Source organism: Acipenser ruthenus, chromosome 15, assembly GCF_902713425.1.
Source record: "Acipenser ruthenus chromosome 15, fAciRut3.2 maternal haplotype, whole genome shotgun sequence".
In the NCBI taxonomy this organism is placed as follows: Eukaryota; Metazoa; Chordata; class Actinopteri; order Acipenseriformes; family Acipenseridae; genus Acipenser; species Acipenser ruthenus.
This window is the reverse complement of record NC_081203.1, coordinates 9,458,458-9,485,829: the sequence shown is the minus strand read 5'-3', so window position 1 is coordinate 9,485,829 and position 27,372 is coordinate 9,458,458. Positions and strand designations below refer to the sequence as shown.

The window sequence follows — 27,372 nt, the reverse complement described above, 5'->3', positions numbered from 1 at the left end:
GAAAGCAAGTTTTTCAGATCCTGCTTAAGCTTTTCTTTAGACCTATTTTATATTTTATTTACAAATTCATTATACACACACACACACACACACACACACACACACACACACACACACACACACACACACACACATATAGGTACCAGTAATTATAATGTGTCCTAGTTATAGTTTTATAGTTACATATTTTGCATTTTATATTCATATATGTATTTATAAATTGTACCTTGTCTTCACACATATCATGTAAAATAAGAATTATATTTAATTATGTTTCATATTTGTTTTCTGAATCACATAACACATTTTACCATAAGCATATATATTTACAGTATATGGCCGAAAGTTTTGCATCACCTAGAATTTTAGGATTGAGACATAATTAAAAACAAAACAAAAAAAAACTATAAGAACATAATTTAAATAGTTTATGTAACATCATGTAAAGAAACTACAAAATGATAAAAATATTTCATGTCAAATATTTAAAAATGTCAAATATTTCCATTTTCGTCAGTTTTTCGTTAAGTACTTAATATAATAAAATAAATTAAAACTCATATAAAAACAAAATGCCATTACATAATAATAATAATAATAATAATAATAATAATAATAATAATAATAATAATAAGTTAGGTTAAAATAGTTTATAGTCTGCTATGTGGCATTAAGAGCAGAATATTCTTATTTTATATCGATTCATTGCAGCGCCCTTGCTGTAAAATGACGTTTAACCTTTTGCACTGCAGAGCGTACTACCTAATGTGATGCGGGATTTCGGAGCCGGTTCCTCCCAGGGATGGTAATCCACGATGCTGTAGAAAAGCGATTACTTTTTGCTCCTCCCCCACAAGTCAGAGTGGAGTGTGGAACTTAGAAGTGCGGCGCAAGAAGTTAATCAAAGTGGCTGGCGTCAGGGTGAGGGTGAGGGTGCGGGAGCTGACCGAGATCTTTGAAAGGACCTCCTTACAATACATGCTTCCGATTATTAACTTTGTTCCAATTATAAGAACAGAGCTGTGCAACGGATCCATAGTTTTTGATTGCACCTCTCTTAGAAGTTGCATGCAAATCCTCAGGAAGCAGGTTTTTTTTAATGTAATTATCATCACTCAAGGAAAACTTTTTGCTGAAGAACTTTGCCTTTGATTTACCAGAATGATGCTGATGCTTTCCAACACGATTGCTTGCATTCTGATCCTTGCAACAGCTGTCAATGCAAATAGCAAGGTAAGTCCGGTTTGTGCTCTGAGTTCAGCGCCGAGTTCTTTACCAGCTACATGGTCCTTACTATTGTGCAGTACGGGTGTTTGGTTTTGTACCGTCTGTCTTATTATTTTAGTAAAACGCTTCCTATGTCAGTGCTTTATATTTGTCAGTGCTTTAAAGTTTTGCTTAGTTTGTGCGACGTTTTTGGTTTGTAAGGAAATTCAAATATACTCCTGTATGATGAAACATATTTCCTATTCAATTCGTATGAAGTAGCGTCAATCCAGGAAGCATTTAACGCCTTTTCTTCTGATTTATGTTTTAAATCAGTTATGTTCTTCGTATTCCATATGAATTAATGTCAGTTGTGGTTAATTATGGCTTGCTTTGTTTGCACGTATAGTAAGTCATACGTGTGTGGTAATATGGAATTATTAATGTTCACTCATCCTAATTCCAGTTTAGTATTTGCAGTCTTTCTTCTGCTTGTTTTGTACTCTCGTTTCTCCTGTTAAAATAAGCTTTTCAGAGCTTGTCAATCTTGTTTTTTTAATGGTACCATATATCCTGTGTGCACTTGTTTTTCAATGTGAATTATTATTATTTTTATTATTATTATTTATTTCTTAGCAGACGCACTTATCCAGGGCGACTTACAATCGTAAGCAAATACATTTCAAGTGTTACAATACAAGTAATACAATAAGAGCAAGAAATACAATAACTTTTGTTCAAGTGTGACAAACCACAATTCAATAATACAGCAGATAATAGTGATATTTACATCAGGATATGATTAAATAGTGATAGTTACATAAGGATATGATTAAATACAAAATACTACAGGTTAAACACTTGGCAGATTACAGTATTCTGAAGTACAGGATTAAATGCAGTAAGATAGGGGGCAGATAAGAGCAAAATAAAGCACATTTAAATGAAGGGTGATAGTGTCCCAGGATACAAACAGAGGAGTTCTACAGGTGCTGTTTGAAGAGGTGAGTCTTAAGGAGGCGCCGGAATGTGGTCAGGGACTGGGCAGTCCTGACATCTGTAGGAAGGTCATTACACCACTGCGGAGCAAGGGTGGAGAAGGAGCGGGCTCTGGAGGCAGGGGAGCGTAGCGGAGGTAGAGCCAGTCTTCTAGTGGAGGCGGAGCAGAGAGGTCGAGTGGGGGTGTAGGGAGAGATAAGGGTCTGGGTGCAGTCTGGTCAAGGCATCTGTAGGCTAGTACAAAAGTCTTGAACTGGATGCGAGCGGTGATCGGGAGCCAGTGGAGCGAGCGGAGTAGTGGAGTAGCGTGGGCGAAGCGAGGCAGAGAGAACACCAGGCGGGCAGCAGAGTTCTGGATGAGCTGGAGCGGACGGGTGGCGGACGCAGGGAGGCCAGCCAGGAGGGAGTTGCAGTAGTCTAGGCGGGAGAGTACCAGGGCCTGGACCAGGAGCTGGGTAGCATAGTTGGTGAGGAAGGGTCGGATTCTTCGGATGTTGCTCAGGAAGAATCGGCAAGTGCGTGCCAGAGTGGAGATGTGCTGGGAATAAGAGAGGCAGGGGTCCAGGGTGACTCCAAGGTTCTTAGCGGAGGAAGAGGGAGAGAGGAGAGTGTGGTAGATTCCAGAGGAACAGAGATAGAGAGATCAGAGGAGGGGGTGGAGGAGGGAAAGAAAAGGAGGTCAGATTTAGAGAGGTTGAGTTTGAGGTGATGCAAGTGCATCCAGGAGGAAATAGCAGACAGACAGGTAGAGATACGGGAGGAGATGGTGGAGTCAGAGGTGGGGAAGGAGAGGAAAATCTGAGCATCATCAGCATAGAAATGGTATGAGAAACCATAGGATGCGATGAGGGGGCCCAGGGAGCGGGTGTAGAGAGAGAACAGGAGAGGACCCAAGACTGACCCTTGGGGGACTCCAGTTAAGAGAGGGTGAGGTGTGGAGGTTGCTCCACGCCAGGTTACCTGGTAAGTGCGGTTGGAGAGGTAGGAGGAGAACCAGGCCAGAGCAGTGCCAGAGATCCCCAGGTCAGCAAGAGATGATAGTAGAATAGAGTGATCACAGTGTCAAAGGCAGCAGAGAGGTCGAGGAGAATTAGGACAGAGGAGAGAGAGGCAGCTCGGGCACACTTAAGTGAGTTGGTGACAGACAGGAGGGCGGTTTCAGTGGAGTGAGCAGAGTGGAAGCCAGATTGGAGAGGGTCAAGCAGAGAGTGGTTGGACAGGAAAGCAGAGAGCTGGCGGTGTACAGTCCGCTCGAGGGTTTTGGAGAGGAAGGGTAGGAGGGAGACAGGACGATAGCTCTGGAGGGAGGTGGGGTCGAGGGTAGGTTTTTTGAGGAATGTACACTATAATACGCTGGGAAAAAACATGTTTCTAAAATATGTACAGACAAGTTGTTTGGCTTCAGTATAGGAGAGCAATGCACACATTGATCCTATTCAAACTGACTGGGTTTGCAGTCTAAGATTGAGGTCTAGTCACAGGGAATATATAATTGGTGGAGTCCTTAGGACAGGACACGGTCCAGTGGTACACTTTTGTTGCATTGTGGTGATTAAACACCATACCTAATTTAAGGCATGTATTATGAATACAGACGCCACATCAATTTATGCTACCTGCCAAATTTTCCTTCTTTACGTACTGCGCTGCCCAGATTTATTTTTCCTTGCAGACCAAGGACGCTCATCGAAAACCAAAACCCAAGTCTTTGGATATGTTTACATGTTTTGTAAACTTGCATTTTACTCCACGTGTAACTAATTCGTTTTATATTAAACACAGACAGCTGCTGTTAACGAACGGTAAAGTGTACTACAGAGCTAGTTGCATTTTTTAAAAATAAAAAGCTAAAGAAAAAATGCACCTATAGATTTTTCTAATGAAGCACAGCGTTTACGTAACCTCAAGTACACTTTTGTAAAAAAGTTTTGCAAAGGTAGCATGCATTTTGTCTCAGCCAAATTTTGGTACCTGCAACAGAGAATCTTCAAGGTATGACATTTTGACAGAAGATCAGCAATCATCAAATGTTGGTACTCACATACATATAACTGCAGAGGTATGACATTTTGACAGTCCACACACCCATCACATTTTGGAACCTTCATACATAAAACTGCCAAGATATTAAACTTTAACAGCTAATCTGCACCCATCAAATTTTGCTACCTTCAAAAAATAACATTATCAAATATGATATATTTTAGGCATCTATCAATTGGTAGACCTAGAACAATTACAAAATACTGTATTACATTTTCACACCAAGCAGGATTGGGTATACCTGTATATGGGGAACTGTATTGATTTATTATTATTATTATTATTATTATTATTATTATTATTATTATTATTATTATTATTTTTATTACAGATATTTGCATGGTGTGAGTTCCGATACTGTTTGTCATGTTGCTGATATTGTTTGAAAATAAGTATTGTTAATATTATATTATATTTTAGTTTCTACTGTATAATTTTTAGAATTTTTTTAACTGCCCTCTATATAACCACCAATATGAATGGTTGGATTGTTTTAACTAAACCAAAACAATAAAATGTATAGCTATAGATGACTTTTGGTACAGGTATCAGAGTTTGACCATTGGGAAATTTTGACAAGGTAGCAACATTTGACGTTGTACATGTTTGTACACGTTGTACTACTGGTAGCAAATTTTGATGGGGTAGCAAAAATGTACTTTACACCAGTACCCCTAAGAAAACGTTGTATATAAATTAGACTGTAAATATTCAACCAGTATACTGTTTGGGGTACCACTTTGATTTAAATATACTTTCAAATTCGTGGTCGTGTTAACTTCATAATATAATTTATCTGGAAGAGGGCAATAGTTTTAGTTGGACTACAGTTAAGCTCTGAAACTTTTGAACTCGGCTACAGTGAATCTAAAGCACAGAGAGAATAAGTGAACATAAGGGCACATCAAATAGTTTTACTATTAATTATCAGGGTCAGTAGCTTGAAGACAGCTCACATTCAGAGTGGCTTTGAGGCAAGTAATTGGGCAGCAGGTGTCCAATCTATAAAGTAAACAGGGGGCTTGGCTTTTCAATAGCCTCTCTGCAGTTGAGTCAAAGAGACCCAGAGAACTGGGAAGTGGCCATTATGTGTAAGACAATGCAGTCCCGAGTTCAGCTGATGGGAGTTTAACCAAGCCTGCCAGACTTGCAAGTGTATGCCTCCTACAGGAAAAGAACCACATTGTTCCTTTGCTTTGTCTCTGAAACCTCTAGATTGCGTACAATCCTATACATAATCATTCTTAAAACTTTTCAAATTTAAACAAATCTTTGAATATTCTTTTCAGTTAGCTGGAAAACAAACCCATGGTAACATATTCCAAAGAAAATCTCTGGGAGTAAAATAACCTGGTACCCCATCAGATTACCTATTAATGAAGGAGAGGAACTCTTCTGCACAGTAGAATCAGATTACATATTAATGAAGGAGAGGAACTCTTCTGCACAGTAGAATCAGATTACATATTAGTGAAGGAGAGGAACTCTTCTGCACAGTAGAATCAGATTACATATTAATGAAGGAGAGGAACTCTTCTGCACAGTAGAATCAGATTACATATTAATGAAGGAGAGGAACTCTTCTGCACAGTAGAATCAGATTACATATTAATGAAGGAGAGGAACTCTTCTTTCTGCTCAGTAGAATCAGATGTGGGTTGTTTATTTCACACGTTTGCTTTTAACGAGAAACTGTCCTTGGCCTTGAAACACAGTTTCCCGACACACGTGCTGTTGTTAGCTAGGAGGATTTTAAGAATGTAAGACTAATATAAGAACAGCTCGGAGACATTTTCTTAACTGGATATTTCTCAAAGTGAACAATTCTATACCATTGCATTATTTACCGAAGGAATCGCATGTATACCCTGTTTAAATGCTTTTGTAGGGGGCAGTGTTGTGTGATGCACTGCTGTTGTCGATTCGGAGAGATGAGGTTAAAAGGGAGAGTTGGTTCTTTTGTGCAGGGCCAAAATACTCTTGGGGTGTGCGTGACAACTGGTCTTTAGCCAGCCTCCACCCACTTTCCCTGGTCTCTCCTGCAGTACAGTTCTTCTGTTTTAAATAGTATTGCTGTAAAACCAATAACAAATCTAGAATCAGAAACTAACAGATTAATTGACAGCAATCACAATACTGTGAATATTACAAATAGTTTAAAAGAAAGGAATCTATAGATCTGCTTTTAATTGATTAATGAACAGGTAATGTATCTGTTGGTTACCTGATACTGTAAATAGCCACACTTTTGACTAATGTAATTGCTGTGCTGTGTTAATTATTGTCTCAGTGCTTTAATTGTTTTGCAGTTTTTGCAATTGGTTACGCTCATAGCCATATACAAATGTTCAGCTCAATCCTAACAAGCAGTTCCCAAGTTACAAGAGTCACAAGCTGTCCTAGAAACATCCAAAAATTTATACAAGAAGACATACTGTATACAGTGTGTGCTGCAAAAGCTTCCACACAGAAAAATAACATTTTTCTAGCGAGGCCAGAATGCAGTTTTACACATTTCTTTACACAATACAGTGATGTCATGCCTCTTTTTCAAGCAGATGACCTCATTTTTCATTTTTGAGCCACAGTGCTTCCACAGCAACAAAGGAAATCCGCATTCTTCTGAAATAATCCATTATCCTGTCTGAAACACTAGAAATCATGAAACTGAAAGAGAAAATGTAGAAAATACACAGGTGGAAGCTGCAGTACAAACAGTCAGATACCAGTCTTGTAAAGATGAAACAGGTAAGGGTAAAGTTAATCCAAAAAACTTACCCTTAAAGTTTTCTTAAGGGTTGTCTTCATTTTCATGAACATAGCTGCAATCATTATAAGGTGCTCATTCACTAGATCACTTTTGCTTGTAGTGTTCTGACTGTGCCTTTAATGGTGTGCTGTTATTGTCATTGTGACAGGAATGGCTGAGTGGTGATGTCACGGCAGAAGCAGGAACAAAAATACTGACACCAGGGCAGTACTGCAGTTCAAAAAGGCTTGCGCCGTTTTTATTAAGCAAACAAAAATAAATAAAATATTCAAACACAAAACACTGTGCTCACCGAGCAAAATAAAAGAGTAAACAAACACAAATCTCGAACACAAAATCAACAATAAATAATAAATAAACCATACAGGTCAGACTGGGCAGTCGCTGTCACTGTTCCTGTATGTTATAATTTAGTTTCGTTTTCACACGATCGCTCTCGCTCTCTCCACTCCTCCAACACCCACCCGAGCTAGAGAGCTGCAGGCTTTTTATAACAGGTGACCATCTCCCGATTAGCAACAAATTAAATCACCTAATTAATTCGGGAGATGGCCACCTTCTGCACGAGTTTTAATTATGTTGTGGATGGGGCTACCCATCCACGCTAAACAAAACAAATCGGCTACGCCGTCAAAATACAAAACAATACCAAAACATACGGCGCTCGCCGTCATACATTTAAATACAATAAAAATAAATAAACAATACAAAACAATCTGCACAGGGGCGGAGGGGGAGACCCGATCTAAAAATAAATAAACAATATACAGGGCTGCTCGCCCTGTTACATATCCCCCCCCCTTGTGCAACACACACATGGCCCCAACGGCCACCTCCCCCCTCAGTCTCAAAGTCCCGGAAGAGGGGGAAGCAAGTTGTTTCTGCGGGGTGGCCATGGTGGAATCTCTGGCACCCCCCAATTCTTCGTGGCCGGCAGCTCCCTCTTCCGGGGCTCCCGCCACACTCTATCCTGCCGCGAAATTGCGGCTGGGGGAGCTGGTCTCCTGACCTTCCCCCTCCTCTTCATGGCCAGCAGTTCCCCTCCGTGGGGCTCCGACCACACAATCTCCTGCTGCGAAAGTGCGGCTGGGGGAGCTGGTCTCCTGACCTTCCCCCTCCTCTTCACGGCCAGCAGTTCCCCTCCGTGGGGCTCTGACCACACAATCTCCTGCCGCGAAAGTGCGGCTGGGGGAGCTGGTCTCCTGACCTCCCCCCCCTTCTTCATGGCCGGCAGTTCCCCTCCGTGGGGCTCCGATCACATGATCTCCGGCCGCGAAAGTGCGGCTGGGGGAGCTGGTCTCTGGACCTCTCCCCCTTTCTTCATGGCCGTCCGTTCCCCTCCGTGGGGCTCCGGCCATAGTGTAGTGACCCCAGGCGAAGCAGGATCCCTGGCAACCCCAGGCGAAGCAGGATCCCTGGCGATCCCAGGCGACGGCAGCGGACCCTCGGGAGGCGACGGCAGCGGCAGCGGACCCTCGGGAGGCGACGGCAGCGGACCCTCGGGAGGCGACGGCAGCGGCCCCTCGAGAGGCGACGGCAGCGGCAGCGGCCCCTCGGGAGGCGACGGCAGCGGCCCCTCGGGAGGCGACGGCAGCGGACCCTCGGGAGGCGACGGCAGCGGACCCTCGGGAGGCGACGGCAGCGGACCCTCGGGAGGCGATGGCAGCGGCAGCGGACCCTCGGGAGGCGACGGCAGCGGCAGCAGACCCTCGGGAGGTGACACAGGCCTGGCAGCAACCCTAGGAGACGCAAGGGAGACACAGGCGACCCCAGGCGATGCCGACGGCGGGAGGGGAGCCCCTGGCCATGAAGGCGGCAGCAGGAGCTCCACTTCTCCCAATGGTGGTGGTGGTGGAGGTAGAGGTAGCTCCTGCTCCTCTCCTCTTGACGGTAAAGGCAGCAGGGGCTCCTCCCCTTCTACCGGCCAAGGCGGCAGGGGCTCCTCCCCTTCTGGAGGCCAAGGCGGCAGGGGCTCCTCCCCTTCTGGCGGCCAAGGCGGCAGGGGCTCCTCCCCTTCAGGCTGCGCAGACGGCAGGGGCTCCTCCCCTTCAGGCTGCGCAGGCGGCAGGGGCTCCTCCCCTTCAGGCTGCGCAGGCGAAGGCGGCTCCTCCCCTTCAGGCTGCGAAGGCGGCAGGGGCTCCTCCCCTTCAGGCTGCGAAGGCGGCAGGGGCTCCTCCCCTTCAGGCTGCGAAGGCGGCAGGGGCTCTTCCCCTTCAGGCTGCGAAGGCGGCAGGGGCTCCTCCCCTTCAGGCTGCGAAGGCGAAGGCGGCTCCCCTTCTAGCAGCAAAGGCGGCTCCTCCCCTTCTGGCTGCGAAGGCGGCTCCTCCCCTTCTGGCTGCAAAGGCGGCTCCTCCCCTTCTGGCTGCAAAGGCGGCTGGGGCTCCTCCCCTTCTGGAGGCCAAGGCGGCAGGGGCTCCTCCCCTTCTGGCGGCCAAGGCGGCAGGGGCTCCTCCCCTTCAGGCTGCGCAGACGGCAGGGGCTCCTCCCCTTCAGGCTGCGCAGGCGGCAGGGGCTCCTCCCCTTCAGGCTGCGCAGGCGAAGGCGGCTCCTCCCCTTCAGGCTGCGAAGGCGGCAGGGGCTCCTCCCCTTCAGGCTGCGAAGGCGGCAGGGGCTCCTCCCCTTCAGGCTGCGAAGGCGGCAGGGGCTCTTCCCCTTCAGGCTGCGAAGGCGGCAGGGGCTCCTCCCCTTCAGGCTGCGAAGGCGAAGGCGGCTCCCCTTCTAGCAGCAAAGGCGGCTCCTCCCCTTCTGGCTGCGAAGGCGGCTCCTCCCCTTCTGGCTGCAAAGGTGGCTCCTCCCCTTCTGGCTGCAAAGGCGGCTCCTCCCCTTCTGGCTGCAAAGTGGTGGGAGCGACATGTCGTCCTCCCACGGCGGTGGAGGTGGCACCAGCAGGAATGCTCCCTCTGCTGGCGGAGGTGGGAGCGACTCACAATCCTCCCACGGAGGTGGAGGTGTAACCAGCAGGAATGCTCCCTCTGCTGGCGGAGGTGGGAGCGACTCACAGTCCTCCCACGGCGGTGGAGGTGGACCCAGCAGGAATGCTCCCTCTGCTGGCGGAGGTGGGAGCGACTCACAGTCCTCCCACGGAGGTAGAGGTGTAACCAGCAGGAACTCTCCCTCTGCTGGCAGGTACCTGGGCTGTGGACCTTCGGCCTTCCCCTTCTTGGGCCGTGGACGCACCGACTCCCCCCTCTTGGGCTGTGGACGCACCGACTCCCCCCTCTTGGGCTGTGGACGCACCGACTCCCCCCTCTTGGGCTGTGGACGCACCGACTCCCCCCTCTTGGGCTGTGGACGTTCGGGCTCCTCCCACTCAGGTGCAGGACGTTCGGGCTCCTCCCTTTTAGGCGCAGGACGTTCAGGCTCCTCCCTTTTAGGCGCAGGACGTTTGGGCTCCTCCCACTCCAGGTCCGTGTCTTGGAAGACCTCCAGGCAGTGGTGCTCCTCATGCCCGTACCGCATGCAGTTGGTGCACCACTCCTTTTCCCCTCGTTCCACCTTTCCTCTCTGCCTCCTCCTCACCTCTGTCCGTGTCTCTTCCTCCTGCCATATGGGGAAGGTGCCAGGGGAAATGTGCCATGGCTCCCCACAGTTAAAGCACCACTCCTCCCCCAACAGGCAGGTAAGGCAGACTTGCTTCGGCTGTTGCTGCTGCAGCGGCTGCTGTCTCCTCATCCTCCTTCTTCCTCCCATCTTCCTTCCTCCCATCCTCCTCTTCTCTCTCCTTTTCTCCCTCCACACAATTAGAAAAACGAAAAAAAAAAATGAAAAAGCTGCAGTACCCTCTTCTGCCTGCGTCCTGGAGGCGCTACGATCCCACGCAGGACACCACGTGTGACAGGAATGGCTGAGTGGTGACGTCACGGCAGAAGCAGGAACAAAAATACTGACACCAGGGCAGTACTGCAGTTCAAAAAGGCTTGCGCCGCTTTTATTAAGCAAACAAAAATAAATAAAATATTCAAACACAAAACACTGTGCTCACCGAGCAAAATAAAAGAGTAAACAAACACAAATCTCGAACACAAAATCAACAATAAATAATAAATAAACCATACAGGTCAGGCTGGGCAGTCGCTGTCACTATTCCTGTATGTTATAATTTAGTTTCATTTTCACACGATCACTCTCGCTCGCTCCGCTCCTCCAACACCCACCCCGAGCTAGAGAGCTGCAGGCTTTTTATAACAGGTGACCATCTCCCGATTAGCAACAAATTAAATCACCTAATTAATTCGGGAGATGGCCACCTTCTGCACGAGTTTTAATTATGTTGTGGATCCACGCTAAACAAAACAAATCGGCTACAAAACAATACCAAAACATACGGCGCTCGCCGTCATACATTTAAATACAATAAAAATAAATAAACAATACAAAACAATCTGCACAGGGGCGGAGGGGGAGACCCCGATCTAACTATAAATAAACAATATACAGGGCTGCTCGCCCTGTTACAATCATGCATGTTTGTCTGTGCGCTTGAATGTTTGGCTTAAAAACATGCATGTGAAGACAGTTCTAGAATCAACATGATGCCTACAACAAAAGGTACAGTTTTATATATTTTTTAGGCTGAATCATGTCTCTAATTTATAATTTTCACAATGAATAAGCAGAATTAAACTAAAAAGAATGGACCATAGATTTTAGTATTTTAGTAATACAATTTAAGTCTAAGATGGCCCGAGTAGAGTAATACTGTAGTGGGAGTGGCCTAGACTATACTGCACACAGGCTGCTTGCTTAACTATGTAGCGTAGCGCTACATGTTTTTTACCAACACTTTAAAAACACCTACTAAAATTACAAGGGCTTTTAAGTATTTGTTACAAATTGCGTACAAAAAAATGGGTGCATTCACTTTTGATTTAAATGCTGTAAATTACACTTTGGAGTAATAAACTTTGCCAGTTGCCCCCATACTGTATTCCTTGAGCACTGTAGTCCATTATATACCTAGTGCAGCAACTATTTATCCAGATTAGAATCCACCAACTTTCTAATTGCAGAGAAATATCTGTTGGTGGGATGTGGGCTCAACAACTATTACACAGTGCAGTTCTTTCCCAAACAGTTGTGTGCATGTTTTGTGTGGAGTGTACTGTATAGAACACAGCTGGTTAATCTTATAATGTACTGACACCCAGAAACTGGAAGGGGTTAAAGGGCTGCTCTGTCTGGAAGATGGAATGCATTCAGTCCATTAGTAGAGGCCAGATGGTACACAAAAGGGTGGTCGATATTGGAATGGCCTTTCTGTTGTTTTAGTCTTTGATTGAACTGAACAGGCTATAAACTAAATTAGCTTTTTGTAATTGTATGTATTTTCACCAGTGATCTTAGTTCACATTGTAGTAATCCACATCAGGTGGACTTTTAAGTTTTTTTTTATTTATTTTTTTTTACCTAGCTTCCAAAACTAAAAATCACACCAAATCAATTATTCACAGCCATTTATATGACCACTACTACTAATAATAATACTTTTTCATCAGAATTAGTAAAGCACATTTTTTTCTCTTAACACTAAATAACAAATGGATCATTAATAAATATTACATTCCTTCAAATGCATTACCCAGCCCTTTACCGGCGAGGTCGCCCTGTTACACACAGGGTTTCATAGAAAGCAGGGTGGGTTTCATGTTTAAATTATCACAGTTTTGTGAAGGTTGTAAAAAAGTGGTATGGTTTCTTTCCAGAAGATTTTATGCAATCAAAAAAGAAAATTATTTTATTTTACCATTCTTAAATCAAGCCCTTTAACTGGATCTCCTGCTGATCTGCAGCAGTTTATTCAGTCTTGGTAGTATAGGTGGAGATGTGAATGAGACCTACAATTGTGATTGTGATTTACCCCAGTTTTCTCCCCAATTTGGAATCGCCAATTGTATTCACCGGTTCACCACTGCAACCCCCTGGTGACTTGGGGAACGGCGGCTGACACACGCGTCCTGCGAAACGAGTCCCTGCCTAGCCGTCTTTTTTTGCACTGTAGATCCATAGCGAAGCCATCAGACCTATAGTGCCGGAGGACAACACAGATCTGAATGGCTCCACAGCAGACCCGCAGGCTCCTTATCAGCCACAGGGATCGCTGGTGCGCGGTGAACCGTGGATTGCCCTGCCGACCTAAGCCCTCCCCAACCGGGCGGCGTTCTGCCAATTGTGCGCTGCCCCCTGGGAACTCCCGGTCACAGTCGGCAATGACATAGCCTGGATTTGAACCCGTGATCTCTAGGCTATAAGGCGCATCCTGCACTCCACGCGGAGCGCCTTTACTGGATGGATTGAGACTATTTTGCATGACAGTGGATGATATATATTAAAAGATAAGGGAATCCAAGCGAATGATTACATTCCCACTCGTCTGAGGCTTGGTCTTCAATACAGCTCACGGCTTTATCATGGGAAGTGTATATTGATTGTGGTGCTTAGGCCATTGTTCATGGGTTCAGTTCCCAGATATATATGTATGACACGTCATCCCAGTTCAGGACAAATACAAGCTTTGACCTTCTCTAGGTACGTGCAGATAATAAAATGCTGTACCTACCGTTCTAGAGGCACAGAATTTGATTTCCATTACATGAGAGTAGGTGTTAAACTTCATGCTGATATTGGACTCGGCTCTCGCCAAGATAAGCACCAACTAAGACGTATTTATTATTATTATTATTATTATTTATTTCTTAGCAGACGCCCTTATCCAGGGCGACTTACAATTGTTACACAAGATATCACATTATTTTTTTTTTACATACAATTACCCATTTATACAGTTTTTTTGTTTTTTTTTACTGGAGCAATCTAGGTAAAGTACCTTGCTCAAGGGTACAGCAGCAGTGTCCCCCACTGGGGATTGAACCCACGACCCTCCAGTCAAGAGTCCAGAGCCCTAACCACTACTCCACACTGCTGCCCTAGCTTCTTTTACTGTAAACAAATGTGATCCATCTGTGTTTCCTTCCATCTGATGATGTAGATATCCGACTCGACAGTTATTCCGGCGTCCCAGCATCACTTGCCTCCGTCTCCCACTCAGCTAAGCCCAGCTTAGTGTTGTTCCACACGCTCCCATCTCGTCCATTCTCCCTGCATGGCCTGGGAAACTGCCTTTACGCACCTCATCCTCTCCTCCTGCTTTTGCACCTCGTTGACTGCCAGCTTCCTCTGTTGAGCTGGGGCTGCTTTGTGCCATGTAGGAGGAATTACAACATTCTGTTCAATGACTTGGACAGTGATTCAAGTTTTTAATCGTATTGAAGCGTTCTTCACTTTCGTGGTAAGGTATTTTAAACGTGGATTTAGTTTGCATTTTTTCAAGTTTATCCATACATTTAAACACTCATTTATAAATTAGTTAAAATGATACAATTTTAGGGAGATCCATTTCTGGCAAATGCCATCATTCTGAATGATTTTACATTGCTTCTTTCTCATAGTTTCTGTTAAGTGATGTGTAAGTGTTCACAAGGATCATCTAAATGACTGCTTCAGCTCTCCCTCTCATAGGGGCACACGCCAGTATTCACACAGGAAGAAATGGGAAGACAAACTGCACGTTTGTTCTAGTAACTGATATTCTTGGGACTGATACAGTTGCTGTTCTGTTTCTGTGTTAACTATGCATACATTCAAATACACATTGACATTAACCAGTGAAAGTTAGGGCTTCTTTCCTTCATGTTTTGGTGGCAGCAGTATTTCCAGTATAAGCGCATTTCAAAAAGCACTGAATGAAGCACAAATAAAGTGGGACACAGGATGTAGTTTTCATTCAATTGCACACTCATGCTGGAATTTTAAAAATATATGACATAATCACCTTCAATGGAAAGGCATTGTCTTTATAAAATGAATATTGCTTGCTGAGATACCCATTCATTTTCTCATGTTGAGCATGATGTGAATACAGGACATGTGGTAGGTAAGCAGTAACACATGACAGGGTATGCTGTTATCATGTAATATACCAGCGGTGTGGTGAGACGAAGGCTTGCCCAATAAATGTTGTAAAGCGTTACAGAGACTACTGGTATTTCCACAGGTGTATTAACATATTGGCACATTGTCAACTGGATTCAATGTATTCTCAGTACTTGATGCATGAGAGCACAACTCCCATTTAAACGCTGGATACTTCATTGAGGTGATTTGCAGTTTGACCTTGTCTGGATAAACATGCTTGTCTTGTTTGGTCTTTAGAACATCCAGTTGGAATTCAGTGCCCCAAGAATATTTGCTTAGGAGTATCTGGATAAATAGGTCTTCCAGATCAAACAGATAAGATCCAGTCACTGAGCAGGATCTCATGCTTCATCAGTTACAGAATTTAAATGAAGAATACTGTGCAGTATACCTGATGCAGGTGGACATGCTGGAGGTATTAAACATGGACATTCAAACCTGAACGCTGTTTATGCAGGCCTTCATATTTGTCAGCTCACATACCTACATTTTAATATTAATTTGTTATTTCTAGCCTCATTTAGGATAAGGAATACACTTCACTGTCTGAAATGAATTTTTCCTATTATAAAAACTCTTCATCATGGTATGCCATGTTATAGCAAAGTCCTGGATCTAATTAAGGTTCCTCTCGCAGGAGTTTTAGTTTTGTACTGTATCAGTACTAGTGCCATAGATGCCCAACATCTCAGCTTGATACAGACAACCTGAGTGCTTTATTTCCAAGCAAACAGATGCACTGGACAGGTTAGTGGCTTGAGTGCACTACTGAACAGTATAGACATGTCTGTGGTGCTTCTGCCACTCCATGGAAACCACAGCACACCCACTCATTCATATGCCCCACTCTTTTGCTATTGAGTGGAAGTCTTCTGGAAGTGTATTAGCCAGTGATTGTGCAGAGCTGGAGCCTCAGAGAAAGGAAGCAGTTGGATAGTGGAAGGCCTTGGGGTGTCCCATAACTCATGTCATCATGGACACGTGTTGGGTGAAGGGAGGAGACAGACTGTTACTAGAAGATATGTTTATATTCATGACAACAAGCAGGCTTTTGGGGCATATTTGTGTATACCTTTGGTAATAGTACTGTTTTTTGCTTTAAGTTCTGTCATGTCAGGTTACCTTCAGTAGTGCTCCATAGTTTTAGAAATACCAAAAGAAACTGTAATGTATCGCATTTCTTTTAGTATTTCCAAATGTAATGTTTCGAGTTGATTTTATTGGACTTACCCAGCTGTACATAAGCTTTTCAGCCTACATTGATGAAGGTAACATGTAAAATCCCCCTTGTTTATTGGATATTGAAAAAGATGTCTACTGGACTAAGGGGTCAATCTGATCAACCTGCACCCTGACAAGCCACAGCTGGATTTTATTGGAACATATTTACTGCACTCGGGAAACACCCTGTCTATGACAATCCCAGGATTACCTCTAAAAACAAGTGACTGATACACCCAGGATTGTTAAATGATCCAATCCAGCTGTAGACAAATGATTCAATAAGGCATCTTTAGGTCGAGGCTGATTAAATCATTCCTCAGTTTTCATTAGTTTTATTTAAGAAAATAATACCTTTTCAATGTTGCCTGCTTCAAGCCCAGATCTTATGTCTTGATTTGCTCCAATTGAACGTAAGAATAACAGTAAAGTTCAAAGATTTCACCAGAATGAGACCCAGTCTGTACCTTATTGCATGTAATCCGTGTAATCAGGTCTGAACCTGTGGGGTAATCTGTACTTGATTGCATGTAATCAGGTCTGAACCTGTGGGTTAAGTATAATATGCTGCGATGGAGCGTCCCGCCCCTGTGCTTATTTTGTGTTTTATGTTGTATGTGGTATGTTATTGTTGGTTTATATTTATTGGTGCACAGGGTATAAATGGGGTATGTAGAAGAGGTGATTTTAAATTTATATTTGTATTTAGGCACGGGGAGTGCACAAAGTAGTTCACGTGCAGACTGTGCTGAGATTCATTTGAATGATTGATTAGCAATCGAGTCTTACCACAGCTGCATAAAAGAGTCAGTGTTTCACGCACACGGGGTTGGATGTTCAGAGTGTAGAACGGGAGAGAGGAGGAGATAGAAGTATACAATTAACAATTGCTATGTGTGCTGGTTCTACACCAGCCCACTACTTGTGATAGGTCAGTATTTATGTATCTGTTTCTTTTTGCCAGTGTGCCTTTTGTTTTGTAAAGTGTGTTGTTCATTTAAACCTTTTATTTATAATTAACTGGCGCAACAGCACACTCACTCACCAAACTGTGTCCTGTCTCTTCCAGGTCTGACATCACCACCTGAGCTATCTGTGACATATGCCTTTAGTTTACACAGCTGTTGGGTCTGTAGCATCCTCCCTTTCATAGATCACAATGTATCCGCCCTATCTAGGACAAGCCTTAATTTTGTGTCTACCCAGAAACTTATTTCTGCATTACAGTCTGAAGTAGTGGTATGATCCGGGGCGTGTGTTTACGAGTCTGAAGTAGTATCGTGGGGGTATGCAACGGGGCGTGTGTTTACGAGTCTGAAGTAGTATCGTGGGGGTATGCAACGGGGCGTGTGTTTACGAGTCTGAAGTAGTATCGTGGGGGTATGCAACGGGGCGTGTGTTTACGAGTCTGAAGTAGTATCGTGGGGGTATGCAACGGGGCGTGTGTTTACGAGTCTGAAGTAGTATCGTGGGGGTATGCAACGGGGCGTGTGTTTACGAGTCTGAAGTAGTATCGTGGGGGTATGCAACGGGGCGTGTGTTTACGAGTCTGAAGTAGTATCGTGGGGGTATGCAACGGGGCGTGTGTTTACGAGTCTGAAGTAGTATCGTGGGGGTATGAAACGGGGCGTGTGTTTACGAGTCTGAAGTAGTATCGTGGGGGTATGAAACGGGGCGTGTGTTTACGAGTCTGAAGTAGTGACTGATAACCTGCTTGGAACGGTGACTGTTAAATAAAGCTTTGCCTGCTGCAGTTGGTGCTACTGCAATGCAAGCTTACTGTACATATCAGAAGCAGGCTCAGTTACGTGTAAATAAACAATGTGTATTTTTATTTTTATTTAAATTATAAAAACATGATTATTGTTCTATATAACGTATTTATAAACTACATTTGAATGTTTTTATTCAATTTATATGGATTACCTCTGAAATTATAGGATTTTCAATCAAATATAAACAAGTAGCTATGGTGACGTCACCAAAACATTATGCAAATGAGTACCATCGAAGGTTTGAACTTTTCTTCGGTAATGTGTTTAGAACCCTCGAAAGTCAAAATGTACTCTTCGTTGCAGCCCTAATAATAAGTGAATATGTCATGTGTAGGGTGTCTTCTTATGAAGTCATTTTGCACAGTTTGATCAGCCAGGACTGCTCAGCATCACTTGGCGGTCCCATCATCCAAACTGCACGAGATGACATAAGAGACACACCACACACAACGTATTGACAGATATTAATATTAACCACACATTCATGGTTGTCTTCGTCCCTTCCAGCAAATAATAAATGAAAGCTCTTTGATACTTAAATGGTTGAAGAAGCCATGTACTGTAATACGTTTCATCATTGCCTTTTAGATTTAGCAGGATTGTGGTTAATCGGGTCTGGCACAGCCTGTCCATCGTTTCTTAAATCTGAAGTTGGAACCATTCCTGGCAGGTGCTTTCTCTACAATCTGACACTTGAATATTTTGAGTGCAAGCAGGAACAGGAAACTGTGATGGGGAACATCACACGGCCTCCCTCACCAGCCTGTGGCTTTCCCTGTGACGTAATAAAACCTTACTGACAACCAAAACTAAAGATAAATCAGTAACCGCGGACTTACCTTCCATTCTTTGAGTCTGCTGCTGGGTCTTCATCGTCTCCCGCTGTCATTTCCACAGGGTGGGAAGGCACCGGAGGAAACATGGACATTTTTGTTGAGCGTTTGTTTGGTGTTTGGTGGATAGCTATCTGTATTGTGATGTATCACACACGTTACAGATACGCGCGTGCAGGCACACACGCTCACCTGTGGTTATACGCAATCAGAGCAACAAGGAAGAGAGTATTATAAAGACGGGACTGGGCGTCCGCCAGCCCTGTTGAAAATATGTTAGCACTGTAAAATAAGAACATAAGAAAGTTTACAAACGAGAGGAGGCCATTCAGCCCATCTTGCTCGTTTGGTTGTTAGTAGCTTATTGAATTTTTGTCCATTATTCTGACCCATATTGATTCGGCGTTGTTTTCTTTGTCCAGATTTAACACCTGGGCTTCAAGACTATTTCTTATGTATAGCGCTACCCCTCCACCTCTTCTGTCCTGCCTGTCTTTCCTATACAGTGTGTACCCACTAATATTATATTCGTCTCCATCACTCTCAGACAACCAAGTTTCTGTAACACCTATCACATCGTAGTTACTTGTTAGTGCAGTAGCTTCAAGTTCTAATATTTTGTTTCTGAGACTTCTAGCATTAAGATAAATACATTTAACAATTGTCTTACCTGCGTTGTTGCCCTTGTTTTGATGTGGTCTCCCTTCTGTTTTTTTGTTTTCGCCCCCCTTCCTTTCTAGTTTAAATAATTTATCTGCAGGATATTGTAGAAGAGGAGGGAGCTGGTTTCCTTCTATTTAAATGCTAGTACTCACACATACCTTCCTTATTTGTGTTTATTTATATTATGTTGGTGATTGACTGATTGAATGGATGTTACAGTACTGTTTTTTCAATGTGTGCTATGGGTGGGGTTAACAGGCTTAAAAAGAGGCTGCTATTTCATTGCAGGTAGTTCTAGCTGGGAGCTCAAAGGGCGCAAACACGGAGCTAGATTGTCAAGGTCTCCAAAGCATGCTAATTAGGTGCTGGGGAACGGAAAAGCATACGCTACCCACTTTAAAAGGAAATTACTAATATTGAATTTTTATTTGTTTAGTTTTGTTTTGCCATATTGCTATTGTGTATACTTTGAATTTTTTTTTCTGAACTGCTGATAAATAAAACCTCCCTTGTGTAACTACAACGCTGGCTTTCTTCTTCTTATCATTCCGGGGGCCTGAAGTACCGCTCTGCAGAGAGGGGGCCCGTGACAGAAACACAGCGATGGAAGCAGACAGTGTTGATGGAAAGTTTCAGTAAAGCTGCTTAACAATCTCCCAAGAGGAACCTGTTTCATGCAACTCAAGCATCCTGTTGCCTTCTCACACCATGCTTCCTCTGAACTGAACCCGTGCCTTCTGGCTCCCGAACACTAGTGCTTCCTACTAAACCACCAATGCCCTCAGCCTAATGATACACACTGCTGTTTACACAGCCAGCTGTTCCGGACATTTTGAAAGAAGACACCCAGCTACAGTAAATAAAGGGCACTAACCTAGAGAGAAGGGCTAACCAAGGTTTTACTATCCAATTTCTTATGTCTTAACAGCATTAGGATTATCACTGACCCCACTTCTCTTAGCGTGTGTTTAATACAGGTGTACATTTTTCAAAGACAACACAATAGTAGTAAAAGTTGCTGCTGCTTCCTGGTATGAAATAAGGGCAGCAGTGTGGAGTAGTTGGGCAGCGGTGTGGAGTAGTGGTTAGGGAGGGTCGTGGGTTCAATCCCAGGTGGGGGACACTCCTGCTGTACCCTTGAGCAAGGTACTTTACCTAGATTGCTTCAGTAAAAACCCTACTGTATAAATGGGTAATTGTATGTAAAAAATAATGTAATTGTATGTAAAAATAATGTGATTTCTTGTAACAATTCTAATTCCCCCTAGATAGGGATGTCTGTTAATAAATAAATAATAATAATAATAATAATAGAAGGTTGTGTGGTCCAGTGGTTAAAGAAAAGGGCTTGTAACCAAGAGGTCCCCAGTTCAAATCCCACCTCAGCCACTGATAACCCTGAGCAAGTCACTTAACCTCCTTGTGCTCCGTCTTTTGGGTGAGACGTAATTGTAAGTGACTCTGCAGCTGATGCATAGTTCACACACCCTAGTCTCTGTAAGTCGCCTTGATAAAAGCGTCTGCTAAATAAACAAATAATAATAAAAAAATAACTTCCGGGTGACACCAGGAAGAAATAGTTTGATTACATTTTTTTATGATGTACAGTAGTGGTTCCCAGCCTTTTTCAATGTAGGGACCACCTTGGTGTTTGGATTTTTCCCACGGACCACTTGCACGCATTTTTTCGCAACAGCATTTTGAAATGGATGTTTATGTGTGTATGTATAAAGTAAACTATTTATATAATGTACCTAACTTAATGAGATCCCTGAATTCTTCGCTACCAAGTCAGTAAGGAATGTTGTCATTGAAAGTTTCTGACAGCAAAGTTCCTGTTTTTATTTGTTTACATTTTTGTTTCACATTCTGTATGCTTTGTATACAAATGGCGTCTCAATGTTCCAGGTTTAAGAGTTTTGTTTGACAACTAATGCACTGGGGCTTGGGTCGTCCTCGGATCCAGTAAATGTAATCCCAGTGCTGGTCCCCGCAACCGTTACGGCAACTTCGCTCAATGTGCATATAAAAAAAAAAAACACACCGGAATACGAAGACGAGGTGGGTGGGAAGCAATTTGAAAAATGAAAAAAATGATTGGAGTGTGTACAGGATGTTTCTTACCACTTCTTGTGGGTGAAGTGTAAATTAAAAGGGATAGCTGGCACACAGCACTATATCATGTTGGTTAAATATGACAGTGTCAATAACAGACTGTACACATTATTTCCAGAAGTAGTAATAGCATTTGCTTTTGACATATAGTCTTGTGAGATGTTAAACCTGGCTGTATAAACCCATATAATAACATCGAGCTGAAATCGATCATTCACGCTACAGTACAGTTCAGAAGTCAAGCTACAAATGTAGCCATTTCTGTTATTATTATTATTATTATTATTATTTATTTCTTAGCAGACACCCTTATCCAGGGCGACTTACAGTTGTTACAAGATATCACATTATTTTTTACATACAATTACCCATTTATACAGTTGGGTTTATACTGGAGCAATCTAGGTAAAGTACCTTGCTCAAGGGTATTGAACCCACGACCCTCTGGTCACGAGTCCAGAGCCCTAACCCCTACTCCACGTTACTGACTTCTTACTATGTGCAGCTTTGAAGACGATGCTTGGTATTGCATCGAAGGGAGCTGTAATATCTATTGATTTATAAACTCACCCGTAATAAAAGAAAACAAATGCAGACTCTACATACATATCTTCTAATGATATACCACGTGGTTAAAGCTCCACAAAAAGGGAGACAAAACCGAACCAGGTAACTGCAGACATAAGAACATAAGAAAGTTTACAAACAAGAGGAGGCCTGTGGCAGAGCAGGGCTCTGCCCTTAGAAATACTGGCAGGGAAGGAGTTAAATTCTCCTCCCTGCCCAGATTGATTGCGTCAGGTGGGAGCAATCAACCCATTAATCATTCAATTAAGGACTAAGCCACCTGGCATAAAAGGAGGCCTCAGCCTCCCATTTGGGAGAGAGAGAGAGTTCTGGAAGGAGAAGAAGAGTGTTTTTGTTTGTGCTGTGTTATTGAAGCCAGTGAAGGCAACGCCCAGCCTCGAAGCCTTAATTTGTAAGTTTTGTTTTGTGTTTGAAACCTTTTTGTTTGGCCCTCGTGCCTGTTTATTTTGTATTTTTGTTTATTAAAAAGCTTTATTTTGAACTTTAAAACTGTCTCTGAGTCTCAACCTCGGTCATTCCTGTCACATTTCTCTTTTTTTTTTCCAAAAAACAACTCGCACAATTAAAAAAAAAAAAAAAAAAAATACTGCCCTGAGCCTCCAGGTAGCATTATCCCACTTCTGAGCACCAAATGTGACAGGAATGACCGAGGTTGAGACTCAGAGACAGTTTTAAAGTTCAAAATAAAGCTTTTTAATAAACACAAATACAAAATAAACAGGCACGAGGGCCAAACAAACAGGTCTCAAACACTAAATAAACACAAAACAAAACTTACAAATTAAGGTTTCCTGGCTGGGCGTTATTGGATTCAATAACACAGCACAAACAAAACCACTCTTCTTCTCCTTCCAGAACTCTCTCTCTCTCTCTCCCAAATGGGAGGCTGAGGCCTCCTTTTATGCCAGGTGGCTTAGTCCTTAATTGAATGATTAATGGGTTGATTGCTCCCACCTGACGCAATCAATCTGGGCAGGGAGGAGAATTTAACTCCTTCCCTGCCAGTATTTCTAAGGGCAGAGCCCTGCTCTGCCACAAGGCCATTCAGCCCATCTTGCTCGTTTGGTTGTTAGTAGCTTATTGATCCCAGAATCTCATCAAGCAGCTTCTTGAAGGATCCCAGGGTGTCGGCTTCAACAACATTACTGGGGAGTTGGTTCCAGACCCTCACAATTCTCTGTGTAAAAAAGTGCCTCCTATTTTCTGTTCTGAATGCCCCTTTATCTAATCTCCATTTGTGACCTCTGGTCCTTGTTTCTTTTTTCAGGTCAAAAAAGTCCATTGGGTCGACATCTTTTAGAATTCTGAATGCTTGAATCAGATCACCGCGTAGTCTTCTTTGTTCAAGACTGCATAGATTCAGTTCTTTTAGCCTGTCTGCATACAACATGCCTTCTAAACCCGGGATAATTCTGGTTGCTCTTCTTTGCACTCTTTCTAGAGCAGCAATATCCTTTTTGTAACGAGGTGACCAGAACTGAACACAATATTCTTGGTGAGGTCTTACTAATGCATTGTAAAGTTTTAACATTACTTCCCTTGATTTAAATTCAACACTTCTCACAATATATCCGAGCATCTTGTTGGCCTTTTTTATAGCTTCCCCACATTGAATCCCTACTGTGTTCAGTTTGAGAATTAATCTTTTATGCGGGACTTTGTTAAAAGCTTTCTGGAAATCTAAATAAACCATGTCATATGCTTTGCAATTATCCACTGTCGATGTTGCATCCTCAAAAAAGTCAAGCAGGTTAGTTAGGCACGATCTCCCTTTCCTAAAATCATGCTGACTGTCTCCCAGGATATTGTTACCATATAGGTAATTCTCCATTTTAGATCTTATTATAGTTTTCCATAAGTTTACATATAATAGAAGTCAGGCTTATTGGTCTGTAGTTACCTGGTTTGGTTTTGTCTCCCTTTTTGTGGATCGGTATTACGTTTGCAATTTTCCAGTCTGTCAGTACAACCCCTGTGTCAAGAGACTGTTGCATGATCTTGGTTAGCGGATTGTAAATAACTTCTTTCATTTCTTTGAGTACTATTGGGAGGATCTCATCAGACCCAGGGGATTTGTTTATTTTAAGAGCTCCTAGTCCCTTTAACACTTCTGCCTCTGTTATGCTAAAGTTATTTAAAATTGGATAGGAACAGGTCGACATGTGGGGCATGTTGTCCGTGTCCTCCTTTGTAAAAACCTGTGAAAAGTAATCAGTTAATATATTTGCTATTTTTTTTCTTCATCTATGATTTTGCCATTTGTGTCTCTTAGACATTTAACCTCCTCCTTGAATGTTCTCTTGCTGTTATAATATTGGAAAAACATTTTGGAATTAGTTTTAGCCCCCTTAGCAATATTAATTTCTGTCTCTCTCTTGGCCTTTCTAACTTCCTTTTTGACTTGTGTTTGCAGTTCCAAGTACTCTTTCTGTGTACTTTGTTTTTGGTCCCTTTTAAACGCTCTGTAAAGTGCCTTTTTTCGCTGAATATTTTTTTTAATTGATCTATTAAACCATTTTGGCCATTTTGTTTTAAATTTAGATTTGTCTACTTTTGGGATGTAATTGTTTTGCGCCTCTAGTACTGCATTTTTAAAAAACAGCCATCCTTTTTCTGTGGATGTTTCTGTGGATCCCCTGGGTCGGATGAGATCCTCCCAATAGTACCTATCACATCGTAGTTACTTGTTAGTGCAGTAGCTTCAAGTTCTAACATTTTGTTTCTGAGACTTCTAGCATTAAGATAAATACATTTAATAGCTCTCTTACCTGAGTTGTTGCCTTTGTTTTGATGTGGTCTCCCTTCTGTTTTTTTGTTTTCTCCCCCCTTCCTTTCTAGTTTAAATGCTTCTGGACCTCCTCAAGGATCCTTTCTCTGAGTAGATTGGTTCCCTTTCTGTTTATGTGCAGTCCATCCCACCTGTATAGATAGTCCTTGTTGTAGAATGTGCTCCAATGTTCAAGAAAGGTGAAGCCTTCCTGTGTGCACCACGATTTCAGCCATGCATTTTGATTTTGTATTTCCAGCTGTCCATATGGTCCTTCAGAAGGCGCCGACAGTATCCCAGAAAATACCACAGTTTTGGTCTTGTCTTTTAATTTCCTTCCTAGCTCTCTGAATTTGTTTTTGCAAGGATCTTGGCCTGTCTTTTCCAATGTTGTTTGTACCGATGTCCACTTTCTCAGTGATGTGCTTGACAGAGTCTCCTGGAAGGCAGCACACTGTTGTAGTAAGGGGGTCCAAACTGCGAACTGAACTTGCTGTGTTTGTCAATAGTAATCATAGTGGCACAACGTGTGATTGTGTAGAAATGGGTTTTTGCATGAACTGCATTTCCAAATTTTGGGAGTTGTTTGCGACCCAGACCACAGGTTGGGAACCACTGATCTGCAGCGTTGTAACCACTGATCTGCAGCGTTGTACTTGGAAAATCTGCACCTCCTGAATGAAAGTATGAAAAGCAAGCAAAGAGCTGCAACACATGGGGAAGATCATATTGATCGACAATGGATTTTAAAACCCTGCTCAGCAGTGCAGCACTCCTTTTGAAATTCAGAGGCTCACCAGTTCATATGCAGCTATTAAAAGTACTTTCAATCCTTGGTGGTCTCATTTCAGTTCAAGTGGTCAGGTGCACAAAAACAAACAAACATCACAACTGGCAACTATGGATGATTCTACATGTAAACAGTGTAGCAAATCATGGCAATGTCCATTTAAAATGGATGTGAAAAGCCAGATGCTGAATAGCGAACAAAATATATAATCCTACCAGTTCATTTGTAACATATGCTAGGAATGAAGAATGACATTACTCATACTGAACATGACAAGATTCCGTGATTGAACAAAGCGGGTGTATCGTGATCTCAAACTGTGCAACAATGCAAATAGACTGGATCCATATCACCACTAAACAGTGTTTGTATCTTCTAGAGCCAGGCCTGCTTTAATCATTTGGAGTCTCCTGAGTTTGCATGCTTTAGTGATTTGTTCATGTTTGACCGCTGCTTCTCAATGAATTGCTCATCTCTCATTGGAATGTGTTGCATTAACTTGAAACATAGTTGATGTACTGTAACATACAGACTTGAGGAATGTGTTGGACAACATTGGGCTTAACCCTGTATGATGTATCACATGCGATACAGTACTTTACAAGCAGCATATTGTGTTTACAATCCATACTCAGAAGTGTTTTGTACAAGGAACAGGGTCCAGTTAAATGTAGTGGCTTTTCTCCATACAAAATACCATTACAGATTAGAAAATCGATAGGAGATTTCCTTTAACCTGATTGGTCAATACGAGGGCTTTAATCTCTGACAAAGGATCTCAAGTGTTATCTTTCAAACTATGTTTAATTGCTGTTCCAAATCAATCCGCCCAAAAATACATAAATACAGTATTTGTATATTTGACCTTTTTCTGCTTGATGAAAGAAAATCTCCGTTATTGTGCACGTCCTCTGAATGTTGTCTGTCAATGTAGACTAACTTTGCTTCTTTGCTGTCCTATCTATCTATCTATCTATCTATCTATCTATCTATCTATCTATCTATCTATCTATCTATGTTTACATTTAGTAAAGCAAATAAAGTTTTAAAAAAAAATTGAGACTAGTGTTTGCTGTCAGCAGAAATACAGTAACCACAATAGCAACTAGACTCCGGTTTGAATGATATGTTGAAGAAATCAAACAACTGGATGCATGCAGTCTGGTTACTTTCAGTAACTTTATTTCAGCATATCACAGTAGTAACACAGACACCTCATAAGAGGGCTTTACCATCTGGCCAGCAGTGTGGAGTAGTGGTTAGGGCTCTGGACTCTTGACCAGAGGGTTGTGGGTTCAATCCCCAGTGGGGGACACTGCTGTTGTACCCTTGAGCAAGGTACTTTACCTAGATTGCTCCAGTAAAAATCCAACTGTTTAAATGGATAATTGTATGTAAAAATAATGTGATATGTGAAATAATGTATAATGTGATATCTTGTAACAATTGTAAGTCGCCCTGGATAAGGGCGTCTGCTAAGAAATAAATAATAATAATAATAATAATAATCTGGTAAGGCCCTTCTCATAATGTTAAATGCCCTCGCCTTTGGCATTTAACAGCACGAGGTGGTCCTTACCAGACCGTAAAGCCCTCTTCTTAGGGTTCTAGTGCGTTTGATGAGGATCTAT

General features: G+C 42.8%; 1 protein-coding gene across 1 annotated transcript in view; it reads left to right on the top strand.

Moving 5' to 3' along the window:
• Window positions 1-863: 863 nt before the first annotated feature.
• The window catches only part of LOC117422119 (olfactomedin-like protein 2A), a 76,107-nt gene continuing 49,598 nt past the window's right edge, over window positions 864-27,372 (top strand). Inside the window, exon 1 of the mRNA XM_058987148.1 lies at window positions 864-1,233. Within this exon, the coding sequence (XP_058843131.1) occupies window positions 1,162-1,233 (72 nt within the window). The 5' untranslated portion in view covers window positions 864-1,161. The remainder of the gene's footprint in view (window positions 1,234-27,372) is intronic.